Below are 24560 nucleotides of genomic sequence, written 5' to 3'. Positions count from 1 at the left end.
AAAAGTGATAAAATTAAGCTGAATCTGATGTTTAATGAAGTAAAACTATTTATTTGAACTATTTTAAACTTTAATATATGTCATTGTATTTAATGATACACAATATATGTCCTTCTAGGATGAACAAAGATACAAAGTCTATGAAAGTTTTTAAAGAAAGTAACAAATTCTCAACAGGTTTTTTAGTAAAAATGCTACTTTTGGAAATATGCAAAATCATATAAATCTTAAACTGTAATATTAATACTTTACAAAGTTTTATTAAAACAGGTCCTGAAACACCTTTTTTAGACACAGAGCATTTTAAAGTTAGAAATGGATTGAAAATTTGTTTGGAGTAATTAAGTTTCTAAAAGGGGAATGGTTGTTTGTGGAACTCTTACCTGCACAAGGAAAATGATGAGAAAATAAAAATTTGCAATTCTTCTAAACTGTTCAAACAGATTCTTTGGGAGGAAATTCCAAAGTGTATACTATATGGGAGGAAGGGGAAAAAAATATTATTAGAAGGAAAACTTGGAAAACTCTAGTAACAACTCATATGGGCCAGATTATCAAAATACTTTGAAAACATGTTAAAACCCACACCTCACACATACAAATAAGCATACACTTAGAGGTACACTATGTAAGAAATGAAGTTTTCATTTGCAGCATCACAGCTGGGTCATCTAGTCCCCAACTTCTACTTTCCCTGACCTGATCTAAATTGTCAGGCGTTCTCAGGTCACTCTATACTTCCTTAATAATACTTGTTACGGTGAATAACTATAGATGTGAGCACTTTTTATTAAAGTTTCTCCCTCAATAGGCAATACGTTTCATAAAGACAGGCTGTTCTTTTGTCTTCTTATTACTTCTCCCCCAACACCTAGCAGACACAAAGACACTCAATAAATTAGTTGGATGAATGAACAAACAAATTAATCCCTCCGGCTCAGCTAACCACTGGAGTCTGATAGCCATCACTGATATAACTCTGTCCCTATCAGCAATGCCCCTCTCCCCCCCATACCTCCGAGACAGCTGAGGTGTACTCGTAACCCTGGGTCATGGAGGGCTTTCACTTTAATCAACAACACACCACGCTGGGCTTTGGTAACTGGTAGCAGGTTAAAGGTTCAATACTAAGTAGTACGTGGGCAGAAGAAAACTCTTGGGCCAACTGTTGAATCACCTAGACTTTCTCACTAATATCTTAAGCTCAAGGACAAAATCATTTAAAAATCCCCATGAGAGGGGCGCCTGGGTGGCTCTGTGGGTTAAAGCCTCTGCCTTCGGTTCAGGTCATGATCCCGGGGTCCTGGGATCCAGCCCTGCATTGGGTTCTCTGCGCCACAAGGAGCCTGCTTCCTCCTCTCTCTCTGCCTACTTGTGATCTCTGTCTGTCAAATTAATAAATAAAAATTGGGGCGCCTGGGTGGCTCAGTGGGTTAAAGCCTCTGCCTTCGGCTCAGGTTGTGATCCCAGGGTCCTGGGATCGAGCCCCGTATTGGGCTCTCTGCTCCGCAGGGAGCCTGCTTCCTCCTCTCTCTCTGTCTGCCTCTCTGCCTAGTTTCTCTCTGTCAAATAAATAAAATAAAATAAAAAATTATTTTTTTAAAAAAAATTAATAAATAAAAACTTAAAAAAAAATCCCCATGAGAAGGTGAATTTTCTAGATATCTTAATGAAGACCAGAAACCAGAAAGATAGGTTTCTTAACCTAAAAGATCTAAATTTACACTTAAACGATCTCCACCACAAATATGGTGAGAAAATATCCATTAAATTAGGTAAGGTGACTGAAATGCCACAGTTGTAGAGCATGGCACAATATCTGTGAATTTACTACTAACCTCTCTTATGGGCTCAAGATTCAGGGGATCCCAAGAAAATGAAGATAAATGAAGGCAAACATATTCAGTAAAAGAGCTGCATTACAATCTAACATGCCAACCCAGAAGGTTCTTCGCCTAGGATTCATGGAAGTGCCTCAAGGAAGGTCATTCAAAATGAACTACAAAATTATAGTGAGATAGCACCTCACACCTGTCACGATGGTTAAAACAGAAAACACAAGAAACAATGGGTATTGGTGAGGATGCAGAGAAAGGAACTGTTCCTCTTGCACTGTTGGTGGGAGTGCAAACTGGTGCAGCCACTGCGGAAAACAGTATGGAGGTGCCTCAACAAGTTAACAATAGAGCTACCCTAGGATCCAGTCCTCAAACTACTGGGCATATATCTCCAAGATACAAAACACTAATACAAAGGGATACGTACACCCCTATGTTTTTAGCAGCATTATTTACAATAGCCAAACCATGGAAGCAGCCCAAGTGTGTCCACTGACAGATGAATAGACAAGAGGCAGGGTATATACACGATGGAAAACTACTCAGCCATAAAAAAGGATGAAATCTTGCCAATTACAACACAGATGGTGCTAGAGAGTATAATGCTAAGCAAAATACGTCAGAGGAAAACAAATATGATTTCACACGTATGTGGGATTTAAGAAACAATACAATGGTTAAAAGAAAGAAAGAGAGAGAGAGACAAACCAAGAAACAGACTGTTAATGACAGAGAACAAACTGTTGAGGGGCGGGGGCTGGGGGCGGGGCTGGGTGAAACAGCTGATGACGATTAAGGATGCACCTGTCGTGATGAGCACCAGGTGATGTCTGGAAGTGCTGAATCGCTATACTGCCATCTGGAACTCATAAGACACTGTATGCTAACTCTACTGCAATTTCAAAACTTAATAAGCAACAATGAAAAACGAAGTACAGAACTGTGTGCATTTGCATCATTTGGGGGAAGAGAATCCACGCTTTTTTATCAGGTTCCCAAGGCAGCTTGTGACCAAAAACAAAAGGGGTCAAAACCACTGCTCTAGTCATTTTGAAGCTGATATAGTCCAGGATCAGCACTTAACTGTCCCAATGACTTAAGATCAATTTTCTAAAACAATAAGCAAAACTCCCACAACAGGCTAACAGCTGAGCTTCTGGCTTGTTGACCTTCTGTTCCCTAACTAAGGGGTTTTTAATTAAACAAACAAACATCAGGGACTGTTAGAGTCCTCTGTGGGGTGTTAACACATCAAAAGGGAACATTTTTGTTGTTGTTTCTAGGCCCCCACTGTTTGTTTACCACTGTTTTAACTTATTAGATGAACTGCTTCTTAGGAAACTCTGGGTATTACCGTTATAGGAAACTGTTGCTATATGCCCTCCTCTTTCCTGTGTCAGGCCAGAAGCTATCACGGGGTCAGGGAACACACCATAAGCCCCTTACCACAGCTGCCTAGAACAATGTTTGATACAAAGAAGGCACAAGAAATCTTTTTTTTTTTTTAAAGATTTTTTATTTATTTATTTGACAGAGAGAAATCACAAGTAGGCAGAGAGGCAGGCAGAGAGAGAGAGAGGAGGAAGCAGGCTCCCTGCTGAGCAGAGAGCCCGATGCGGGACTCGATCCCAGGACCCTGAGATCATGACCCGAGCAGAAGGCAGCGGCTTAACCACTGAGCCACCCAGGCGCCCCACAAGAAATCTTGATCTTAAGTTTTGGCCATTTATTCCACTGCCCATTACCAAGGTGAAGCGAAACTTTTTTTTTTTTTTTTTTGAAGTACTACTCTTTCTCCCATAAATTCAAAAGAGTAAAGGGAGTTACCAGGACACTAGGATTTAGTAACTAGCTAAAAAGGCACCGTCCGGGGAGTCTGAAAAGATTCAAAGAAATGTCCAATAAATTCTACTGAAAATCCGAGTTTTAGAAATGAGGGAGATTGCTAGTGTAATTTTAGGCTTGAAGCTTTAAATTCAAGACAGTCTTTCACATAGGAGTTCTAAATTTAACCTCGGGTATACCTTCAAAGAGTTAGGTGGTGCTCACAGATTCTTAACCCACTGAAGCACCTTCAAGATTAAGGCTCACAATTTTTAAAGAAAAAAAAATGTGTAATGGGGAAATATGACGGAAATTAAAGATCCTAGCAGCAAGCAATCGGTGTTCCTTTTGCTACCGAAGGAGATTTCCAAATTTTGTACCAGCTACAAAATTCTGGTGATTCCCAAAGGTTCCTGCTGATTTTATTAAAGTAGGAAGGCCGCAGAGAACAAGTTTTTCTATGGAAAAGTATTGTGTTCTGCTAGAAGAAAAGAAGACCAATTTTATCAGTAAGTATAATTTAGATCAAAGTGTTTATCTTCAGTGTTCCCTGCATTAATAAGACTTATTCCCAGTCTTTACCAGGCATTACTGGTGCTATCAGTAAATAAAAAGCACCCATTAACAGAAAGGTATTTTTATCATCAAAGAGTTAAAAAAGGAAGTCAACACTTGCTACAAAGCCGGAAGGCAGATAACATATGCTATAAATTGTACATTTCTTCAGTAACATATTCTGGTCAAAAGACAATGTGAGGAAGGAAAAGTTCAAATTATGAAAATATTGTTCTCTCCAGAATGGATCCAAAGGCCTCTTTTAAAGAGAGATCAAGCCACACAACTGAAACACATGAGACTGAGCGAATCACCAGTACTGCTCAGGATCGCAGTACTACCAATCACAGAAATGTAATTTAACAAGACCACCTACCATTTACTGAGTCATTACTGTAGGCCAAGCACAGCGTTTGAACTGTGGATTACTTTATTTTGTACTCACACAATCCTCTGAGGTAAGTACTGTTAGTGTCTCCGTTTTACAGATAAGGAAACTGAGACACAGAAAGGTTCAATGCCTTAATTTAAATTCAGACCCAGGTCTTCTGCTACAAGGATGAAGCTCTTTACCACTACACTCTATGTACACTATCCTCTCCTAATTATTCACTGTATTAAGATTTCGTTCTTTTTCTGTAGTTCACTGTCAATTCCTCTTTTTCTGCTTTAGAGCTTTTAGGAAAAAGCATGGCAAACTAGAAAAACTGTCAACATATAATATTTACAGAGAAAAGAGAGATGCTCGTCTATCAATGCAGAAATGTTCGCTTCTTTGCTCCGATTTCTAAAAGATACATACTGATACAGAGGTAGATATGCAAATCTGTTCAGAAACAATCTTTATTTGCCTTATGAAGCTCTTGACTATTTAAAAAAAATCCAAATGTACTGTTTTGTCTACCAGTAAAACTGAAGCTAGATAAAATATGAGAAATATTATATTAAATATAAAAGATTTGACAATTAAACAGTCTTCTAGTTCTTTTACAATGTGAAATCGTGAAATATATTACAACAAAATGGTTATGATTAGTTCAACGACAGTGACATTAGCATGTTCCACATAACACACTATGGAAAACAGTAATTCCCTGGAAAGTATTTTAGATTTTCTTTGATGCAAAACACGAGAGAAAACAGAGAAAGGAGCCCCAATGGTACAGAGACATGAAAGGGGCTTTTTATGCAGAGCCATCAGACCTCACAAAGCAGTTCTGCTCCTGGCTTTATAGCTTACTCTGCTTGGTGACCACAGCACTAACTTAAATTTCTCTGGTTTGCCTTCTCTACCTGTACAGTCAACAGGTTGAACAGATAATCTCGTAGGCTCTTTCAGTTCTGTAAGTCTATGATTCTGAGTCAAAGGACTACTACTGCTATCCTGGATCTTACAGGGGGAATTAATAATTCTCAATCAAAGGAATAGTCCCCATCCTGAGCACAGGTATGAAAACTTCTGGCTGAGGATAGATTTTCTGCCATAAGGTTCAAGATGAACAGGAAATAGACATTTTATCCAAAGACACTCAGAGTGTTCTATAGGCCCATAGACACATGCTCATTAGGGAACAGTTTTTACTCATTCTGTCTGTATTTTACATGTTAATCTCCTACTTATGTATAATCTGTACTACATCACTACCTCGAGAAATCACATGTGTGTTTAAAAACCAAATGTTACATTTTTAAAGGAAGGGCATAATTTTCTTTCAGGTCCTAGGCGTTCGCAAGCTTGCAGTGATCCAACTGTCACTAACATCTTACAACTGCCTTGCCTGGCTACCTGAAGAAGTAAGGACAATCTATCAAGATCCGTCAGTCTATTGATTATCTGCCATCTAGCACCCAGTACCTAACCTGGTCAGCCAAAGGTAAAGATGAGCGAGTTAATATTAGTAGAATGAGGGCGACTAGGTACTAGGAACGACAGAGAGTGCTTTTAGGTATGCAACATCAGCTTCGTTTCACTGATGAGGACATTCACACTCGGAAAAGGACATTCACACTTGGAGATTAATTTGGCCAAGGTCACACAGCTAGTAAATGGTCAGGCAAGAGTGTACTCGAGGAGCTCCCCAATGGAACAGAAGAGGTAAATGTCATTCTACCACAGCACCCTCCAAAAGAATACATATCATTTAGAACTTACTCCATCCCCTTAAGAGAAATTCAGGAAGCTTTGGGCAAGTAGATAATTCAAAGTTTTAGCATGCTTTAAGGCTTAATGTAGTAGGTATCATCAACAGGCACTACGAATAATAAGGGAAAGCAAGTCAATAATATTTCAGCTGTAACAAGACAGAGTGATACTCTAAGAAAAACAGCCCTTTGGCGGGATGATGACCACAGCGGGAATACGGTACAGGTGCGCACACCCAAGCATATGCGTATACAAATACACCAGATAAGTGCATTATCTGGTTCACTGTATGAATCACTACATGTATCTACTGAAGTAAAAAAAAAAAAAAACAACTTACCTTGGATGAGACTATTCTATTATCACAAAATCTTTGTGCAATGTAAGCTTCTGTTTCTGAAACTGGATGATTGCCAACAAACACTGTGCGTGTACCGACTCTTTTCTCTTCTCCAGCACACTGACCAAGAGAAAGGGGGGAAAAGTCAGTTTCTTATCACATTTGTCCATGCTTCTGCTGAGTTCAGAGTCTTTGCGGAAGCACATCTGACAATCCCCGAGACAGAGAGAGCACCAGCGAGGAGAGAAAACCCTGTTAGGCTATTCAAACTCCACTGGGCTCTTAGCTGCTGACTTAGTGAAGATTAGTGAGGGGGCTGCTTGAGACAACGTGCTGAGGCCAACCCTACTATTTTAAAATGTGTAAATTAAAAGAAATCCTAGAAGAACAGTGTTTTTATTGCCATTCTTCTTTCTTCCACAAAATCTCATCTGTCACCATCACAGCAACACACTCAAAAGGTCAGATTGGGAATGTTTTATATATCATACAACCACCACTGAAGGCCATTTTGTCGGTTCCTTACCAGAGAACACAAAGCAGAATGCAAATTACTTCTACATAGAAAACAATTACTTTTAAGTATAGAGATACAGAATGGCTGTCTAGGGCCACCTGGGTGGCTCAGTGGGTTAAGCGTCTGCCTTCAGCTCAGGTCATGATCTCAGGGTCCTGGGATCGACCTGCATCAGGCTCAGAAAGAAGCCTGCTTCTCCCCTGCCTGCCATTCCCCCTGCTTGTGCTTGCTCTCTCACTCATGCTGTCAAATAAATAAATAAAATCTTAAAAAATAATAGAATGGCTGTCTCTAACAATGATCAACTATTTCTACAAAGAAGTTATAATTCTTTGGTTTTACAGGAAAGACATCCTTTGTGATTTCTCAGAGCCTACTGTCAAAAAGTCCCATTTAACACAATGTATCTCTGATGTCCATTTTACATTTTTAATTTTAATTTAATTTTTCTTTCTTTTTTTCTTTTTTAAGAGAGGGAGACGGGGCTCGGGGCAGAGGAAAAAGAAGAGAGAGAGAATTCCCAAGCAGATTCTATGGCCAATGTAAAGCCTGAAGCGGGACTCGATCTCACAACCCTGAGATAATGACCACACCCAAAACCAAGAGTCAGTTGCTTAACCAACTGAGCCACCCAGGTGCCTCCCCCCACGTCTACATTTTAAAAGAAGGTTCTAGAAGTTCTAGAATCTAGAAGTTCCAAGGTTGAGCTCCATTTTACCTTACTTTTTTACTTCACTGAAGCTTTACTTTGTTTTTTGTTTTTAAAGATTCTCCAATAAGTTTACTTTGCAAATTTTTTGCATTTTATGTTTTATTGGCTTACAGTGTTATAAAAAGAAAAATGTATACAATTTTGAACACTGAGCTATTTATCATTTTAATATGAATTCAGATATTCTTTAGTTTATTTCTAATTGACCTTCAAATGCAGCAGCTCTTAAGTTCAGTGTAAGTACTCTTGCCACCCTATCCTACCCCAACACTGAGTCAGAATGCAAGATACAGATACATATACAAATACAAAACACACATAAACAAGACACAAGTCTCTTGTGAAGTAAAACAAATCTTTTATAATGGTTCCCTTTTGGAACTTTGCATATCCAGTGCATGCCTTTTCTGAAACTGGGATATTCACACTTATCAGACACAATCTTTATAAAGCGAAGCATTTATCTCTTTGCAAACTCAGGTAATTCTTGAGAGCAATATTTTTCTTATTGATCTGAAAAGAACGGAGTGTGGAAGGTCAAAGAGGAAAATCACCTGAAATCATCAAAACAGAAGAGGTCTGAAAAATAATATATCTAATAGTGTAGGGAGAAATATCTTAAGTCTAGATTCTACTGAAAATCTTGATATTCAAAGGAATAGCTTTGGACCCAGTGCCAAAAACTCAGATGTTTTTCTCAGTTAATTACAACGAAGAATGTTTATTTCAGAAAATACATTAAGTCTTTGAAGTAAGAATGAAAGGATCATACAATTTAATTTCTATATAAATGACTAAATATACAAAGTATCAAACATAAACAGCAGTGTAGCAAGAAAACAAATTAGCAGAAATAATTACTCAACAGTAGCAATAATTAAGCCCACCATTTGAAAGATCTTCTAAACACCATGAACAAAAATAGTTGTTATAAGATTTTACAGCACACAACTCAATTCAGTTCTAATGCACTACTATTATACCTCTTTCTTCTTCAGTATTAGTGGACCCACATCATTCCCTATCAATTCCCGGTGTTTATTATGCGAACCATCACATTCAGGAAAGTCCTAGAACACCAACACTGACAATAAGCTGTGTAACACACAGATATTCGATGTTTACTTCATTTACTACTTTGGGATTTTCCTTTTGTATTTTAAGATTCATCAAGTTTGGGGGGCCTGGGTGGCACTGCCCCTTAAGTGTCAGACTCTCGGTTTCAGCTCAGGTCATGAACTCAAGGTCAGGAGATAGAGCCCTGCCAAGGGCTCCCACTCAGCCTCAGCCCCAAGTCTGCTTATGTTTCTCTCTCCCTCTGCCCCAACCACCCCACACTTTCTCTCTCTCAAATAAGTGACTAAAGCTTTTTTTTTTTTTTTTTTTTTAAAAGATTTTATTTATTTGTCAGAGAGAGCAAGCGAGAGCGAGCACAGGCAGACAGAGTGGAAGGCAGAGTCAGAGGGAGAAGCAGGCTCCCTGCGGAGCAAGGAGCCCGATGTGGGACTCGATCCCAGGACGCTGGGATCATGACCTGAGCCGAAGGCAGCTGCTTAACCAACTGAGCCACCCAGGCGTCCCAAGTGACTAAAGCTTTAAAAAAAAAAATTAATCAAGCTATTGTGCTGTTGTTTTTTCTTTGAGAGGAATGGACGAATTGCAAGGGAGCTACGCAGTGTAAGTACACTACCGAAAGGCGATAACCGAACCATTCTGAAACCCTGAGCTGAGTGAACCGGTTCCGCTCTGGGGGACAGAGAGCTGCTTTAGCTGCGGGAAGCTGCGCGATCAGGATCTGGGCCAGCTCTCCCGCCCCATCGTCGCCAGCAGCCATCACTCCTGAGACCCACTGCTCTCCAGCAGAGCTGCCATGCCTCTACTCTGTCTTCTTACCTTAAATCAGGATAATACACTTTTAAAAAAAGGACTTTATAGGAGAGATTGAGAGAGAGCATGAATGCAGGGGTGGGAGGGCAGAGGGAGAGGGAGAAGCAGAATGCCCACTGAGCAGGGAGCTCAAGATGGGGCCTGATGCCTCAGATGCTTAACCGACTGAGCCACCCAGGAGCCCCTGGAATGGTTTCCTTTGGTATTACTATATTTATCATGTTTGAGAAAACCATACATTAAAGTCAAAAAAAGATAGGAACCAATATCTACATACATATTTCCATTATTTTTTTAATTTTTTTTAAAGATTTTATTTATTTATTTGACAGAGAGAGATTACAAGTAGGCAGAGAGGCAGGCAGAGAGAGAGAGGAGGAAGCAGGCTCCCCACTGAGCAGAGAGCCTGATGCAGGACTCGATCTCAGGACCCTGAGATCATGACCTGAGCCGAAGGCAGCAGCTTAACCCACTGAGCCACCCAGGCACCCTCCATTATTTTTTTAAAAAGATAATTCCCTAGCCCAGAAAGTTTTAAAGTACGTAGGCTCAGGGATTTTCCTTCCTTTCGATGATCTATTTAAAAGCTAAAGATGTAATAATCCTGACCCTAAAGTAATCATTTTTTAGCAAGACTACTTAGAGATTGCTGGGTGCCTGGGTGGCTCAGTGGGTTAAAGCTTCTGCCTTCGGCTCAGGTCCTGATCCCAGGGTCCTGGGATCAAGCCCCGCATCAGGCTCCCTGCTGAGCAGAGAGCCTGCTTCCCTTCCTTTCTGCCTACTTGTGATCTCTGTCAAATAAATAAACAAAATCTTAAAAAAAAAAAAAAAGACTACTTAGATTGCAAAGTTCTCCAAATGTCTGTTTGGATGTATTTCAATCTGAATTTTTTTTTTTAAAGGTTTAATTTTTTTTTTTTTTAAAGATTTTATTTATTTATTTGTCAGAGAGAGAGCGAGCGAGAGTGAGCACAGGCAGACAGAGTGGAAGGCAGAGTCAGAGGGAGAAGCAGGCTCCCTGCGGAGCAAGGAGCCCGATGTGGGACTCGATCCCAGGACGCTGGGATCATGACCTGAGCCGAAGGCAGCTGCTTAACCAACTGAGCCACCCAGGCGTCCCTCAATCTGAATTTTTGTACCTTATATCGATATTCTAGGGAAAATGATTTTTTAGTTTAAAAAGGTAAAAACCGGGGCGCCTGAGTGGCTCAAAGCCTCTGCCTTCTGCTCAGGTCATGATCCCGGGGACCTGGGACCGAGCCCCGCATTGGGCTCTCTGCTCTGCAGGGAGCCTGCTTCCCCTACACCTCTCTGCCTGCCTCTCTGCCTACTTGTGATCTCTGTCTGCCAAATAAATAAATAAAATCTTAAAAAAATAAAAATAAAAAGGTAAAAACCAACCAAAAATGTAGATAAGACCTCTTGACCCATTATTTTCATTAAAGCTTATTAAATACTTATTTAGTGGGGTACCGCTTTCAAACTCTGTAGGGAATCAGACAAAAAGTAATTGGGATAAATTCATGAAGAAGACAGCTGTTTCCCCACTTGTCCAGAGACAGGCCATTATTAGAACAACTGACTGTCTAAGGCCCTTCACAGGCTAAGATTCCATGGTAAATTTTCAAAGAGTTCCTGATTATCATTCCAATAAACAAATACCTTTACCAGAATGGCAGCTATTGGGGGCAGGTGGGTGGCTCAGGTCATGATCTCATGGGTTGTAAGATGGAACCCTGCATTGCACTCCCTGCTCAGCGGGGAGTCTGCTGCTTCCTCTCTGTCTGCCCCTCCGGCCTGCTCCTGCATGCAGTCTCTTTCTCCCTCTAATAAATAAAGTCTTAAAAAAATACGAAAATGGCAGCTATTCACATTTTGATTCCGGGACGGACTTCTTTGTTTGCAACTGTAATATACAAGGTCCAACATGGTTTACTGATAAGAGCACTAAATTTTCCATAATCTCCATTTTACAAAATGTAAAGAGAAAGTATATACACCTTGAAGTATAGCTCATTCTGCTTCACACTTACCCTCACCTTCTGTTGCAAGTAACGGTCTTCACTGTAGTCCCTACAACAGACCTGAACCTTATAAGGTACGGACTTGAATTACAGAAACTGTCAAATTACTTGATAATTCTGCATATACATATTCATATGTATTTACAACCTTTAGTATCTGTATGGTTGTTTAGTTTTTCACAAAATCAGGAAGTGGCTATCGAGGGCGCCTGGGTGGCTCAGTGGGTTAAAGCCTCTGCCTTTGGCTCAGGTCATGATCCCAGGGTCCTAGGATTGAGCCTTGCATCAGGCTCTCTGCTCGGCAGGGAGCCTGCTCCCCCCCCCCCCCAGCAACACCCCCCCTCGCCTACTTGTGATCTCTCTCTGTCAAATACATGAATAAAATCTTAACAAAAAAAGAAGTGGCTTCCAAGTAAATAAGGAAGTGTTACCTTTCATGCCAGTTCTCAGATCATTCTACAAACTGAAAGGAGGAAGAAGAAAAGAAAAACAGGGAGAGGGTCAGTGAAGTGGGATGTTTCCTGCACAGCTAACACAGATCGTTCTCCTGGGTTAGCAGTGGCCACTGATTAGCTTAAAACAAAAATGAACTGATAGTTTCGCGATTCTGAATGGTCTTCAACTTCTCTGTCAGGTAGTGGCATTCCAGAGAACAAAAGGAAGGAACAAGCTTAACACAATTTTTCAGGCACATAATATTTTTATGAATTCCCTACATGTGAATGGCATTTACAGTTCGACTAAGAGCTTTCGCCATATATTATCTCTCTGATCACCTTCAAATAAGGCCTACGTGACCTCTATCTCTATTAAGTTGGAGAAAATGGATTGAAATTGCTGTGCAGGTTTGGGAGGGTGGGGGAGGAAGCTTCTGGCAGTGATTATTGTTAGATGAAAAAGGGGCCTGAGAGGAGCTGTATCATGTCCACTCCTGAGCATTTTTTTTTTAAAGATTTTATTTATTTATTTGACAGAGAGAAATTACAAGGACACTGAGAGGCAGGCAGAGAGAGAGAGAAGGAAGCAGGCTCCCTGCTGAGCAGAAAGCCCGATGCGGGACTCGATCCCAGGAACCTGAGATCATGACCTGAGCCGAAGGCAGAGGTTTTAACCCACTGAGCCACCCAGGCGCCCCCTGAGCATTTTTTAAAAAGGGGCAAAGTCTCTTCAGCCCAAGGCAGTTTTGGGTCTGCAGCTGCCTGGGACGGGCTGGAGTGGGGTGAAACAGAGGACCTTTCCATGCCTGCTTCATCCTAAAATCTGAAGAACCTGCAATTTCTGGTGGAATTTGCTCTAACTTAGAACATTGTTTAGTTTGCATAAAAATGGCAGCGCTGAACTCATGTGTAAATTTCACTGTAATTTTCCACTTGCTGCCAATGTTGAGTGTTAAGACAGTGGTTTTAGGTTCCTGTCATTGTGAATAATGTAGGTAGGTGCCTTAGCCAAGGCAGAGAAACTCCAAGTAGGAATCATAAAAAAAATTTCCCTTTTGGATGGCACACGATGTCGTCTAGAGTGGGAGTGTATGATTCCTGCCACCTCATAATGAATTTTAATTCATTAAGAGTCGATCCTGTGTTGAACTGCTTCCCATCCAAATGTCCTTTGAAATGGCATTTTTAAAAACTGAAATATGCTGGCACGGATTCTATTTTAATGGCACATCATACACTAAAATAAAAAGTATGGAAAATATTTAAAAATATATACTTACAATATACAAGTTAAAAGAGAAACCAATTCCATTTTTTCCCTCAAAATGAAACCACCCTTTTGTGCCCTTGATTTATACTTCCGCAGTATAAACTGACTGTTGTAGAGGGGAAAAATGATAAGTAATTTATAACAAAACATAGTGTCTTAATAAAAATCAGCGAAATGGCGCTGTTATTCAACTAGTACCATCTTAAAATCCCATGCTTTTGCTTGTCAAAACACATAAAAAGCTTTTTAAAGTATAATTTGTTTCCTGATTGCCTCCAGACTAGTTACTCAATAAGAACCGAGAGAAAATAGAGACCTCAATATAAGACGGTCACTATAAAGGCTAGCACGGAATCTAAAACGGGGCTCATGTCCCCGTCCTTTCCGGGTGTTTGCAGACTTAAAATTTATCACTTAGTTATAGATCAATGGTTCTTAATTCTGGCCACACACTGGCTTTAAACACAACACCAATGCCTCGGTCTTTCTTTTATTTAATATTTAATTTCCCTGGAAGCTCCCCATGCCTGTGAAAACGGCTATCCAATCTTCTCCTTTGAATTAGTGACTGCTCTTAACTAAGATCCTCTGAGTTTTTAATATACCAGCCGTAATCCCCCATTTCTGAAGTAATTAAAATAATTTAAACAATTAGCTTTATACAGCATAAACATACAAATAACCCTCAAACAGTGCCCCCTCCAATCATTTTAAGCTGCTCATAAAATGAGATTCCCCTTCAATACGTATTTTGCTTGTGGTTAATCTGCTAACAATTATTTCTATCACAGATAATGAAAATTACAGGCCCTGATGTGATGCAAAGCTACTCAGGTTATCAGCAAATCATCACTGATGTCAACCCTGGCAATTAGAGCATTGTTTTTACTTGTTTATTTTTATATTTAAAAAAATTTTAGGGGCCCCTGGGTGGCTCAGTGGGTTAAAGCCTCTGCCTTCGGCTCAGGTCATGATCCCAGGGTCCTGGGATTGACCCCCAACATGAGCCTCACGTCGGGCTCTCTGCTCAGCAGAGAGCCTGCTTCCTTCTCTCTCTCTGCCTGCCTCTCTGCCTACTTGTGATCTCTGTCAAATAAATAAATAAAATCTTAAAAAAAATTTTTCTTTAAGTCGGCTCTGCAACCATCTTGGGGTCCCACCTGGGGCCTGAACTCACGACACTGAGATGGAGACTCAAGCCTAGGTCAGGAGTCAACTCAACCCACTGAGCCACCCAGGAACCCCAAAGTATTATTTTTACTGGTCATTAGATTGTTCTTTGTGAGTTATTAAAGCAAATGTTAAGTATTTGCTCAGAAATGAACAGAAACCGATTATTTAAAATTCTGAAAACCTGGCAATGATTTAAAACTGTTCTATGCACCCCAGCCCTAAAGCTATTTTCTTTGCTGAAGCACTAGTATTTTTGAACAGCATAATCAGTCTTAAAAAGGTCAAATGCACTCAAAATTGAAAGAAAGAACTAGCGTTTCATCAAAATTTCAGGCAACTACTAAAATGCTCCTTAAAGTCAGGATTTCTGTCCCAGGGTTGGGAGGGGTGAGGTGCAGGGAGCACCAGAGTGCCAGGGAACATTTCCAGTGTATTAAGCCTCTTGGTTAAAATTGCTACAATGTACTCAGTGGTCACATTGCGGAGGTTTCCAAGCCCATTCCATTACAAGAAGCCAAGGAGAATAATCTTGATCTTTAATTGATAGGCATAACTCTAAAAGGAACCTTAAGATTGCACTTTTCAGATTTTGCTTTTATGGCACCTTCTTAAGTGATTGAGGTGTCTCTCTCCTTTGCCAGGGGTAGTGAAGAAAGACCAGGACAAGACACTTTGTGTTGTCTTGCCTTTAAAGCTTGATTATGATCATATTAACCAAAAATCTCAACCACCTGATCAAAAGACAAATGAAGGGGCGCCTGGGTGGCTCAGTGGGTTAAAGCCTCTGCCTTAGGCTCAGGTCATGATCCCAGGATCCTGGGATCGAGTCCCACATCGGGCTCTTGGCTTAGCGGGGAGCCTGCTTCCTCCTTTCTCTCTGTCTGACTCTGCCTACTTGTGATCTCTGTCAAATAAATAAATAAAATCTTAAAAAAAAAAAGACAAATGAATACTCAAAAGTACATCCCTAGACACAAAGATTGTCTCTAATTAGGCATTCCTGATATCAGCACATTTAACAGAACAGAATCTCCTACAGGAAATGGATACGAAACCCCACAAAACCAAAAACCTCAATCAGCAATCACAATGCTTAAGACTTAGGTACAAACAATGCCTTGATTGGAAACTCAAGAGTTAGACTTTGATTATCTAAATCCACTGAGCAGGTTAATTTCACCGGGGACAATCAATTCTACATGTTTTCAATCTGATACCCCTCCCCACCACGCCTTTACTCCAAGAGCCTCAGGGCTACAAAAATGTGACCCTGAAGATGAAATATAGCTGTCTTTAGGATGGCTAATAATCGATAGATCAAAACTGCTGTAAGCATTTAGTAATTCAACACTCTAACAGGAATTTTCTTAATGACTCAAAGATTGTTCCATTTACAGAAAGTAACCGGAGATTCCCTAAGTTCGGACGGGGGCTCAGCAGCCCCGCTTTCCTTGTCGACAGTATTTCTCTAACCTAGAGCCTGACAATATGCACACAAACTCGAGATGAACTCACCATACAGGTTAAGCCTGGAGAAGTTATTTTCCACTTTCAGTATCCACGGCTACATACTACTTTGCATTCCGAACACTTCACAAACTTAAAAAAAAAATCTCAACAGAGAGGTACCTAATATATAAGGTTAGGAACGATTGACTGATAACCCTGCAAAGCATTTACCATAGCCCTGGGGAAATGGATAAAAATGTATATGCAAATAGAAAGCAGTAAGTCCCCAAGACCTCAAAGCCCAACCTAGCTGAAAAGAGATCAGAATAAAATATAGATCACAAACCTCAGAGGCAGGAGGGAAAGATGCGACCATCTGCATACCGACGTGTGAAAATTTGCTAACACAAAGGCAGCTAAAACGCAGAGGAAACGCCGCAGATTATCAAGCAACTTGTGCCAACCCCTGTGATCCTTGCAAAGTTTCTCAGAATTCGGGAAGACAGCCAACTGTGGCTTGCAAGTTTCTGTACCTCCAAGGGAGGCGGCAAAGCAAGCACTAGAAAGCTGGTTTGTTCCTTAAGACTTGGAAGCAACACGCTGGTGTCCTGGCCTCTGTTATCACACTGTTTGACATCTTTTTTGTTACTCTTCTCCAAACACGTGATTCGCCTTTGTAACTTTGGATTTTAAAAATTATTGAAAAAGACTAGTATCACAAAAAGTTAAAAAAATGAAAAATAAAACGACTAGCATCTTGTGCCACATAGCATTTTCTCCTCATCTTGTAAAGTTCTCTTCTAACCCATGCCTACAATTGATGGACTATGACAAGAACTGGAACAACAAAAAAAAACTTTCTACAAAAGTTCAGTTGAACTTTGGGTTTTAGTCAGGTAAATAGTTTAAGAGGAAGAGATACAACCTAGGCATTCACTATGATACACTGAGTCACCCCATACCAGAGAGTCACTATTACTGTAACCTGAAGCTTCAAAAATGTATAGCAAATATTCATATGGCCTAAACAGAAGGTTTTTGTGAAGTCCCTTAGGGCTCAAGGATTTTTTTTTTATCACTTTTTAGAGATCTCGCAGGCGAGGCAGCTTTATCTCAGCAGCAAACAGTAACGCCCAAAAATGGTTAGGAAAGGAACCACTGGACAAGTTATGGTGAAAAATGCCTTTACCAATATCTACCTAGAAGAGACAAATTCTCATCCAAATATCACTTTCTAGGTCGCCAGAGAAGAATTTTCATTACAGTGTAGGAAGATATAAACCTTGGCAGAGCAAAACAACAACAACAACACAACAAAAACAAAGAAACAAAAAACAAAACAAAACAAAAACAACAACAACAACAACAAAAAACATTGTAGAAGAGGTGCCTGATGCCCCAAACATGGTTTTATCTTCCATTTCAATGATAGCATCATTATTATAAAGATGAGAGTAAGTTTCTAGAAAGATCTATCAGTTCAAATGTATGCTGGAGTATGTCCAGTGGAACCAATGAATGCAGTATTGTTAAATATTATACAGAAAGCAAACTGGCTAGAAAATAAATGTCCAGGATGTAAATGTAATCAGTTTAAATAGCACACCCAGGCTATACCTGTTATTTTGACATTCCCAACAAAAGAGGTAAGTAAAAAACAAGCTTCCATTGTGGAGGAAGACTGAGCTGAATAATCAAGAGGGCCTGAGTTGTGACTCAAGCCTCACAAAGGTAGTCCTTTCCACCATGCAGTATCTCTAGCCTTCCATTGAACCATGTTCTGGTGGCAACTTCTGGGCTCAAATAACAATGTCTTTAAAGAAGTCTGTTTTTGAAAATAGCACCTTCCCTATAGCTGAAAGCCTTTAGGGTAAGGTTTGGAGGGAATAGGAGAAGCAGTAAAGATGTGACCCTGGGAAGTACTGTTGATACCTATGCTTATACTATACACCTTATTACGTACCTACAACTTACAGGTGAGCCTCCACTTTCTTAAGAGTAAAAGAAGGTCCAAAAAAAAATATATGAGTAAAAGAAGGTCAAAGAACTTAAAAGACTGCTTATTGTAGGATTAACAAAACACCCAGAGATCACTTTAAAAAGACTGTAAAGGCTATTTACTTAAGAGGATGAAGCTTGCAGTTACTAACCAACTATGTGAATATTAAAATTCCAGGAACTGGGTCAGCAGCATAGAACTAGGCAATGGCCTCAACATAATTCAAATGTAAATGTGTTATTTTCACCTTGTTCCAGCAAGAAAGTTTCTGGCTCTATGGAAGACGCATAAGCAATTCTGATCTGAGGTCACCCCTATACAAAGGGACAGGGTGAATTATGGCCCACTGGCAGAGTGCTTGGCGCTGAAAACACTGTTCCTTAGCATGCACGGAGAGGATTGCAGGTGGCCAGGGAGGTTGTCAGGTGGCACGTCTGCCCACTACTGAGGGCCACTCAAGGAGTTCCCGGAGACTGCCGTCTATAAGATAAGCCATTCGTCCTTTGGAATTGTTGATCTGCCGTCACGGCTGTAAAACTAGCAAACCATCTCTCCCTTTGAGGCAAAGCACAACAGTCACTTGGGAACTTTCTTGGAACTTCTGATGCTTGTCTCTAAATCTCCCTTCTTCCCTCCCAAAAGCTGTAGATTCGAAGCTGCTGTGCACTACAAAGATTGGGTACTGCTATAAATTTAACAGATGACCTGTAATTATTCCCAAAATATATTCCTAAAACATAAAAAAAAATTATTCCTAAAACCTAAAAACACTTACCAGAAATTAGCAATATGTTCGAAGCATAATGTCTAACTTTCAGTATATTTAAGAAAGACCACACCAAATACTTCATTTTTTAATGGCTTCACTGTATTATTCATGTGTATTATTGTTTGTGTATAAAAAAAATTGATTTTTGAAAGAAATTTTAGGGGGATGGAGGGGACAAGGAGGGGAGAGGGAGACAGTGAGAGAATGAATCTTCAGCTAACAGTGTGAAGCCTGACTCAGGGCTCCATCTCACAACCCTAAGACCATGACTTGAGCCAAAATCAAGAGTCCGATGGAAACCTAACCGACTGAGTAACCCAGGCTCCCTGACTTGTGAAATTTTTTTTTTAAGATTTTATTTCTTTATTTGACAGAGAGAGCGAGAGACACAAGCAGGCAGAGCAGCAGAGGGAATGGGAGAAGCAGGCTCCCCACTGAGCAGGGAGCTCGATTCCCACGACCCTGGGATCATGACCTGAGCCGAAGGTAGTCGCCCATTCAACCGAGCCACGCAGGTGCCCCAGATTTGTGAAATTTTAATATGCCTTTGGGTAGTACCAATTAGGAGTGCCACTATAAGAGGGACTGGAAGAATATCAGAATCTATGACACAAGGCTTCCCAAACCGCACAGCATGCGACAATAATGAGGTTCCTCAGAAAACCTCTGGGCAGCAGGGAAAGGCTGCTCCTGAATCCTGCCTCCCGGGCAGTGCTATTCCTTTTTCTTTCTTTCTTTTTTTAAAAGATTGATTTATTTTAGAGCAGGAGTGAGCGCACATGAGTGGGAAGGGAAGAGGGAGAGAGAATCTCAAGCAGACCCCAAGAAGAGATGGGGCCCAACGTGGCACTCGATCTCACAACCCTGGGATCATGACCTGAGCTGAAACTAAGAGTTGGATGCTTAACCCACTGCACTGCCCAGGTGCCCCTGGGCGATGCTATTCTAATATATTTCTTACCTCTTCACAATCAGTAATATCGGCATGGCACTCAAGAATATGAGGTGAGATAATTGTTAAACCCGTGACAACTTCTCTCCACGTAGGCCAAAAATAGATAAGGAAAATTAAGCGTTTGGCCATGATCCCAAGTGGGTGCTTCTGCTTCCAAGGCTTAACTCTAAGAGGCAAGAAACCAGGAGATCTTGGTTCTAATTGCCTTCTACTGATTAGCCTGTGTGTGTCTTGGAGAAGTCCGAGAACTGATGTTTTCCTAGGCAACTCAAGTAGAGCTTGACTGAGTAATCTAAAAAGATACAGGGGAATCCGGGCCAGATTTCGAGCAATAAAACAGGAAATGTGGTTTTGGATGTTGTATCATTTGCCACCTGTTTCAGCCTGGACCAAAACAAACAAACAAAAAAACTGTTTAAGGGTGGGAAAGAGATCCCTTGTTTGAGGATAAGGAGTAATTTACAAGCCAATGCACATGAGAAAATAATGTATTCGGGACGAAATTTATTCATAGGCTTCTAAGTAGAAAAGGAAGAATAAATAAAGGAAACACAAGTCACCAAGAACAAAGAAAGGCTCCCGTGCCTTCGGGGTGCTAATTTCGGTATACTAAAAGGTACATTAGCTTTTTTGGGGCTTTAAGGATGCCCATTTAAACCACCACAGTGTCAATTTGTTTAATGGGAAGCTTTACCTATGAAAAAATGAATGCCTTCTCAAACGTGCCTGTGACCCAAGGGAAATGGTTTATTCTTCTGATAAAACAGAATGAACTCTATGCCATGGCAGTCAGGGTACAAACAACCTCAAGTTAAAACAGTTTAGGATTAACCACCATTAAGAACAATTTAAAAAATTAATGAACCACTTAGAATTACAAATTTTACTTGTACGAAGGATTTTTACTAGAAAATGAAACACACGCAGAGATAGAAAACCACTTGAAAAAATTTTTATTAGAGCGGACACATTCAAAATGTATGACTTCTCAAAAATGAGCACTAAAACTCATACTGAAGGTCATACCACCCCCAGACCAAACATTTTTTTGTTTTGTTTTTTACCAAACAGGACAAACAGTAATTTGAGGCTCTGTTCAAGTACATAATTGAAAATAGAAGTGAGATATTTCCAAAGCACACACAGGGGGTATTGAGAACAATTAGAAGAATTTTACAGCCAACATTAAAAATACCTGGCAAGCTTTGAACAGGAAAAATGCTTTTAGTTAAATCATGAAATGGCACAGTGGTTGTAGCATTAAGTGACTGTTGCTTAGTGGAACACAGCAGATTAGTCCCGACGAGGACTGGGTAATCAAATGTGCACAAAGACTCAATTCTCCTGACTGCAATGCATTTCACTTTACTTCGCATTATAAAAGGCGTATGTGTACGCAAATGTGTTCATACATTTCTAAGTCTCTTCTTATTCTATCTTGTAAACTCAGACATGATGTAAAACCTTCTAAACACCAACAAAGAGAAAACAATTATAGCATTAGGTAAGGGCAGGAAATTGGCAGAACCCAACAGAGAACACAGAGGACTCTGGAAGGTTGTAAGTTCAAGGGCATCTGCACATGTTAGCACTACTATTGGTGGACTGGTGACCATGGATGGGCAGGAATAATCTTACAGTGTGAGTATTCTAAGATGGCCTGCTTCTATTCTTGTTTGGCTTCCAGCCATTTGCTACAGTCTCTGCCCTAGAGGAAAGGCAAGCAGGTACATTTCTTCGTTGGGCGCGGGGCACAGTTAGCTTTCAAAAAAAAAAGGAATAAAGGGAAAGAGCAAGGAAATGGATAGAAATATAAATGGGTCAAACCAAAAGAAATTATCGGTGATGAGACCATTCTTCCATTAAGATTGCACAGGGCTTCCTCATCATTCTCAATGCAACTCTCAAAAGACACCTCCAACAGAAGAGTTTTAAAGCACCACATATATTCAGAAGGAAGAAATTGCTCTAGATGTCAGGATTAGTCTTTCAAACCTCATCTTTGATCCTAAAAATGGTGGGTAAGAGGAAAAAGTGGGGTTCTCCTAATAGCTGCAAGCTTTTCTTAGAAGGCAATGTACCAGAATGATGTCGGGACAGTGATTTTATGGATTTAGAATCCAATTCAGTCCAGTGTGCACCTGAGTGTCACTGTAACTTTTCATAATATTGAGCAACAATGTGATATGGTATCAAAGAATGAAATACTGTGAATAAGGGGAGGTTCATTCATGCATATGATTAATTAAATTAGATTTTATTTCTCTGAGAGAGAGAGAACACAAGCAGTGGCGGAGGGGGTAAGAGGGAAAGAGAGAAGCAGTCTCTCCTCTCAGCAGGGAGTCTGAGACATGGGGCTCGATCCCAGGACCCAGAGATCACAACCTGAGCTGAAGATAGACATTTAACTGATTGTGCTACCCAGGTGTCCCCATTCATGTATTTTAAAGGTGACATTCTTCTAAGATGGCTGGAATTTCAAAAACACACAGAAAATAAAAAGTGTTGGTGAGGATGTGAAGATATTGGAACTCCCATACACTGCTGGTAAAAATGCAAAATCACTCATTGTTCAGGCTCTGTGGAAAACAGTCTGGTGGTTCATCAAAAAGCTAAACAAGGAATTATCATGAGCCAGCAAGTTTACTCTTACATGTATACCCCAAAAGAACGGAGACAGGTGTTCAAACAAAAACTTCTGCACTGATGTTTAGAGCAGCACTATCTACAGTGGAGTCAAAAAGTGGAGGCCACTCAAATATCTACCAACAGATGCGTGGATAAACCAAGTGTGGTCTGTCCACCCGGTGGAATACTATTCAGGCGTAAAAAGGAATCAACTACTGATGCACGCGACCCAACAGGAAGGAACCTGATCAACATTATGCTAAGCGAGAGAAGCCAGACACAAAAGGTCACACACTGTAGGATTCCATTTATATAAAATATTCAGAATAGGTAAATCCATAGAAACAGAAAGCAAGTTGGTACTTGTCAGGAGCTGGAAGGAAGGCAGACTGGGGAGTGACAACTTAATGGTTATGAAGTTTCCTTTTGAGGTGAAGAAAATGCTACAGAACAGGATGGTTTTGGTGGTTTCACGTGTGAATGTACTAAACGCCACTGAATCGTTTTTAAAATTATTAATTTTATGTTATGTGAATTGCACCACAGTAAAAAAAAAAAAGTACCAACTTATAGCAAGTCACGAGGCAAAACTATTAATACAGTTGATGTCTCCATTCAACCATATTTACTTGAGTCCCTACTATGCACAATACTGTAGATAAAGTGACAAATAAAAAAAAAATTGACACCATTCCTGCCTTCAAGGAGCTTGGAATGTAGTGGGGGAAACCAGATATTAACCACTATCCAAATACTTACACAGATCAGCCAAGTAGCAGGAATGATGGCTGTGCTGCGTGGGAGAGCTGACCCAGCCAGGGCCACGTGACCACCAGCACACGACAAGGCTGATCAGATAGACCGCTCCTTCAGTCCCTGCTCTAACAGCTTCCCACTGATCTTAAAACTGAAAATGAAAATCCTTCCACTGACCTTGTTGAGCCCCAAGCCTCTCTGCCTTGTTTTCTCTGTTCTAGCCCCCTGGCCTTCCTTCCTGCTCCGGGGCTCCCAGCCCACATCGAATACCCTTCCCTCGCTCCTGTACCTTCTTAACCTGTAGTCACCCGTCAGACCTCTCAATTGTCACTTTGTCCTAAAAGCCTTCCCTGACGGCAACTCCAATGAAGAGACCTTTTCTCCAAAAATCTATGTCTGCTACAGAGGATTTACAATGAACAAAGCCAAAAGAAAATCTCAACTCAGCTTTTCAAAAAGCCCTAACTCCCAAGTCTCCCCAAAATTCTCCTCCAACATCCTGCTGAAGAAATCCTTTGTGAATTCCTTGACTTTGCAGAAAGTGCGTTTTCTTAAATCTTCTGATTAGTTTCAATAAAAACAAGGCCGTGATTGTGACAATAAGAACTTTGTACAGTCTACTGACACAAGCTCATTAAACATAATTTAATGTGACTGGTTATTGTGATGCTTTGTTAACTGATTTATATACGCTTCAGTCAATTTGATGCAGAGCAGTATTCAGATTCATCAATTCCAGATGATTAAACAGTTGATTAAAAATGGTGGTTATGGTCATTTCTGTTTAAAAAAAAAAAAGTCAGGCATCAGGCCAGGAATATAATCCTCAATGTAATATTGTTTCTGTAAAGAAAATCAGATTAGACTTCTATTACTTTGACTTCCATGAATATGACCTGCCATAATGTACAAGGACAAGTTGTAAAGGGTTTTCAGGAGGGCCCATCATAGCTAGTATGTGCTGTGGAACAGAGGCTAGGTCCAAGACAAACACAATTCAAATCAGCCTGCCACGCACTGTTCTCTTTTCAAATCTACCTCATTTAATAATCATACACTGGGGCAGGGTGTGTTCTGCAGTATTGATTTCTCTGCAGGAAGAGCACAGAGAAGTATCACTAACATACTGTAAGTTCTACACAAAAAAGATTCTGCTAAAGCTGTCAAAGTACATTTATACAATATTATCCCTGTGGTTCCGGGAAGTGAAAATTAACTGCATTTTAAAAATAACATCTCAATGACTAACATATTATTTATATAGTACTTGATATAATAATCTGT

The 24560-nt window shown here is 40.3% G+C and overlaps 1 protein-coding gene across 10 annotated transcripts in view; it reads right to left on the bottom strand.

Moving 5' to 3' along the window:
- ATP11C (ATPase phospholipid transporting 11C (ATP11C blood group)) overlaps window positions 1-24560 on the bottom strand; it is a 186738-nt gene that overhangs the window by 93117 nt on the left and 69061 nt on the right. For 6 of the 10 annotated variants that reach the window (XR_014307191.1, XM_082717565.1, XM_082717562.1 and 3 more), the window contains exons 1-3: window positions 16516-16599; window positions 6701-6820; window positions 384-473 (exon numbers count right to left, since the gene is read on the bottom strand). Coding sequence is in view for 8 of the 10 variants with exons in the window: in XM_082717565.1 (XP_082573691.1) it covers window positions 384-473; window positions 6701-6820; window positions 16516-16551 (246 nt within the window). In the remaining 2 variants the exon portion in view is untranslated. Of the gene's footprint in view, window positions 1-383; window positions 474-6700; window positions 6821-16515; window positions 16600-24560 lie in introns of those variants that run through there. The other 4 variants (XR_014307190.1, XM_082717560.1, XM_082717561.1 and 1 more) reach the window with 1 other exon arrangement.

Source organism: Mustela nivalis (assembly GCF_964662115.1).
Source record: "Mustela nivalis genome assembly, chromosome: X".
Taxonomy (NCBI): Eukaryota; Metazoa; Chordata; class Mammalia; order Carnivora; family Mustelidae; genus Mustela; species Mustela nivalis.
This window is presented reverse-complemented; position numbering and strand designations above follow the sequence as displayed.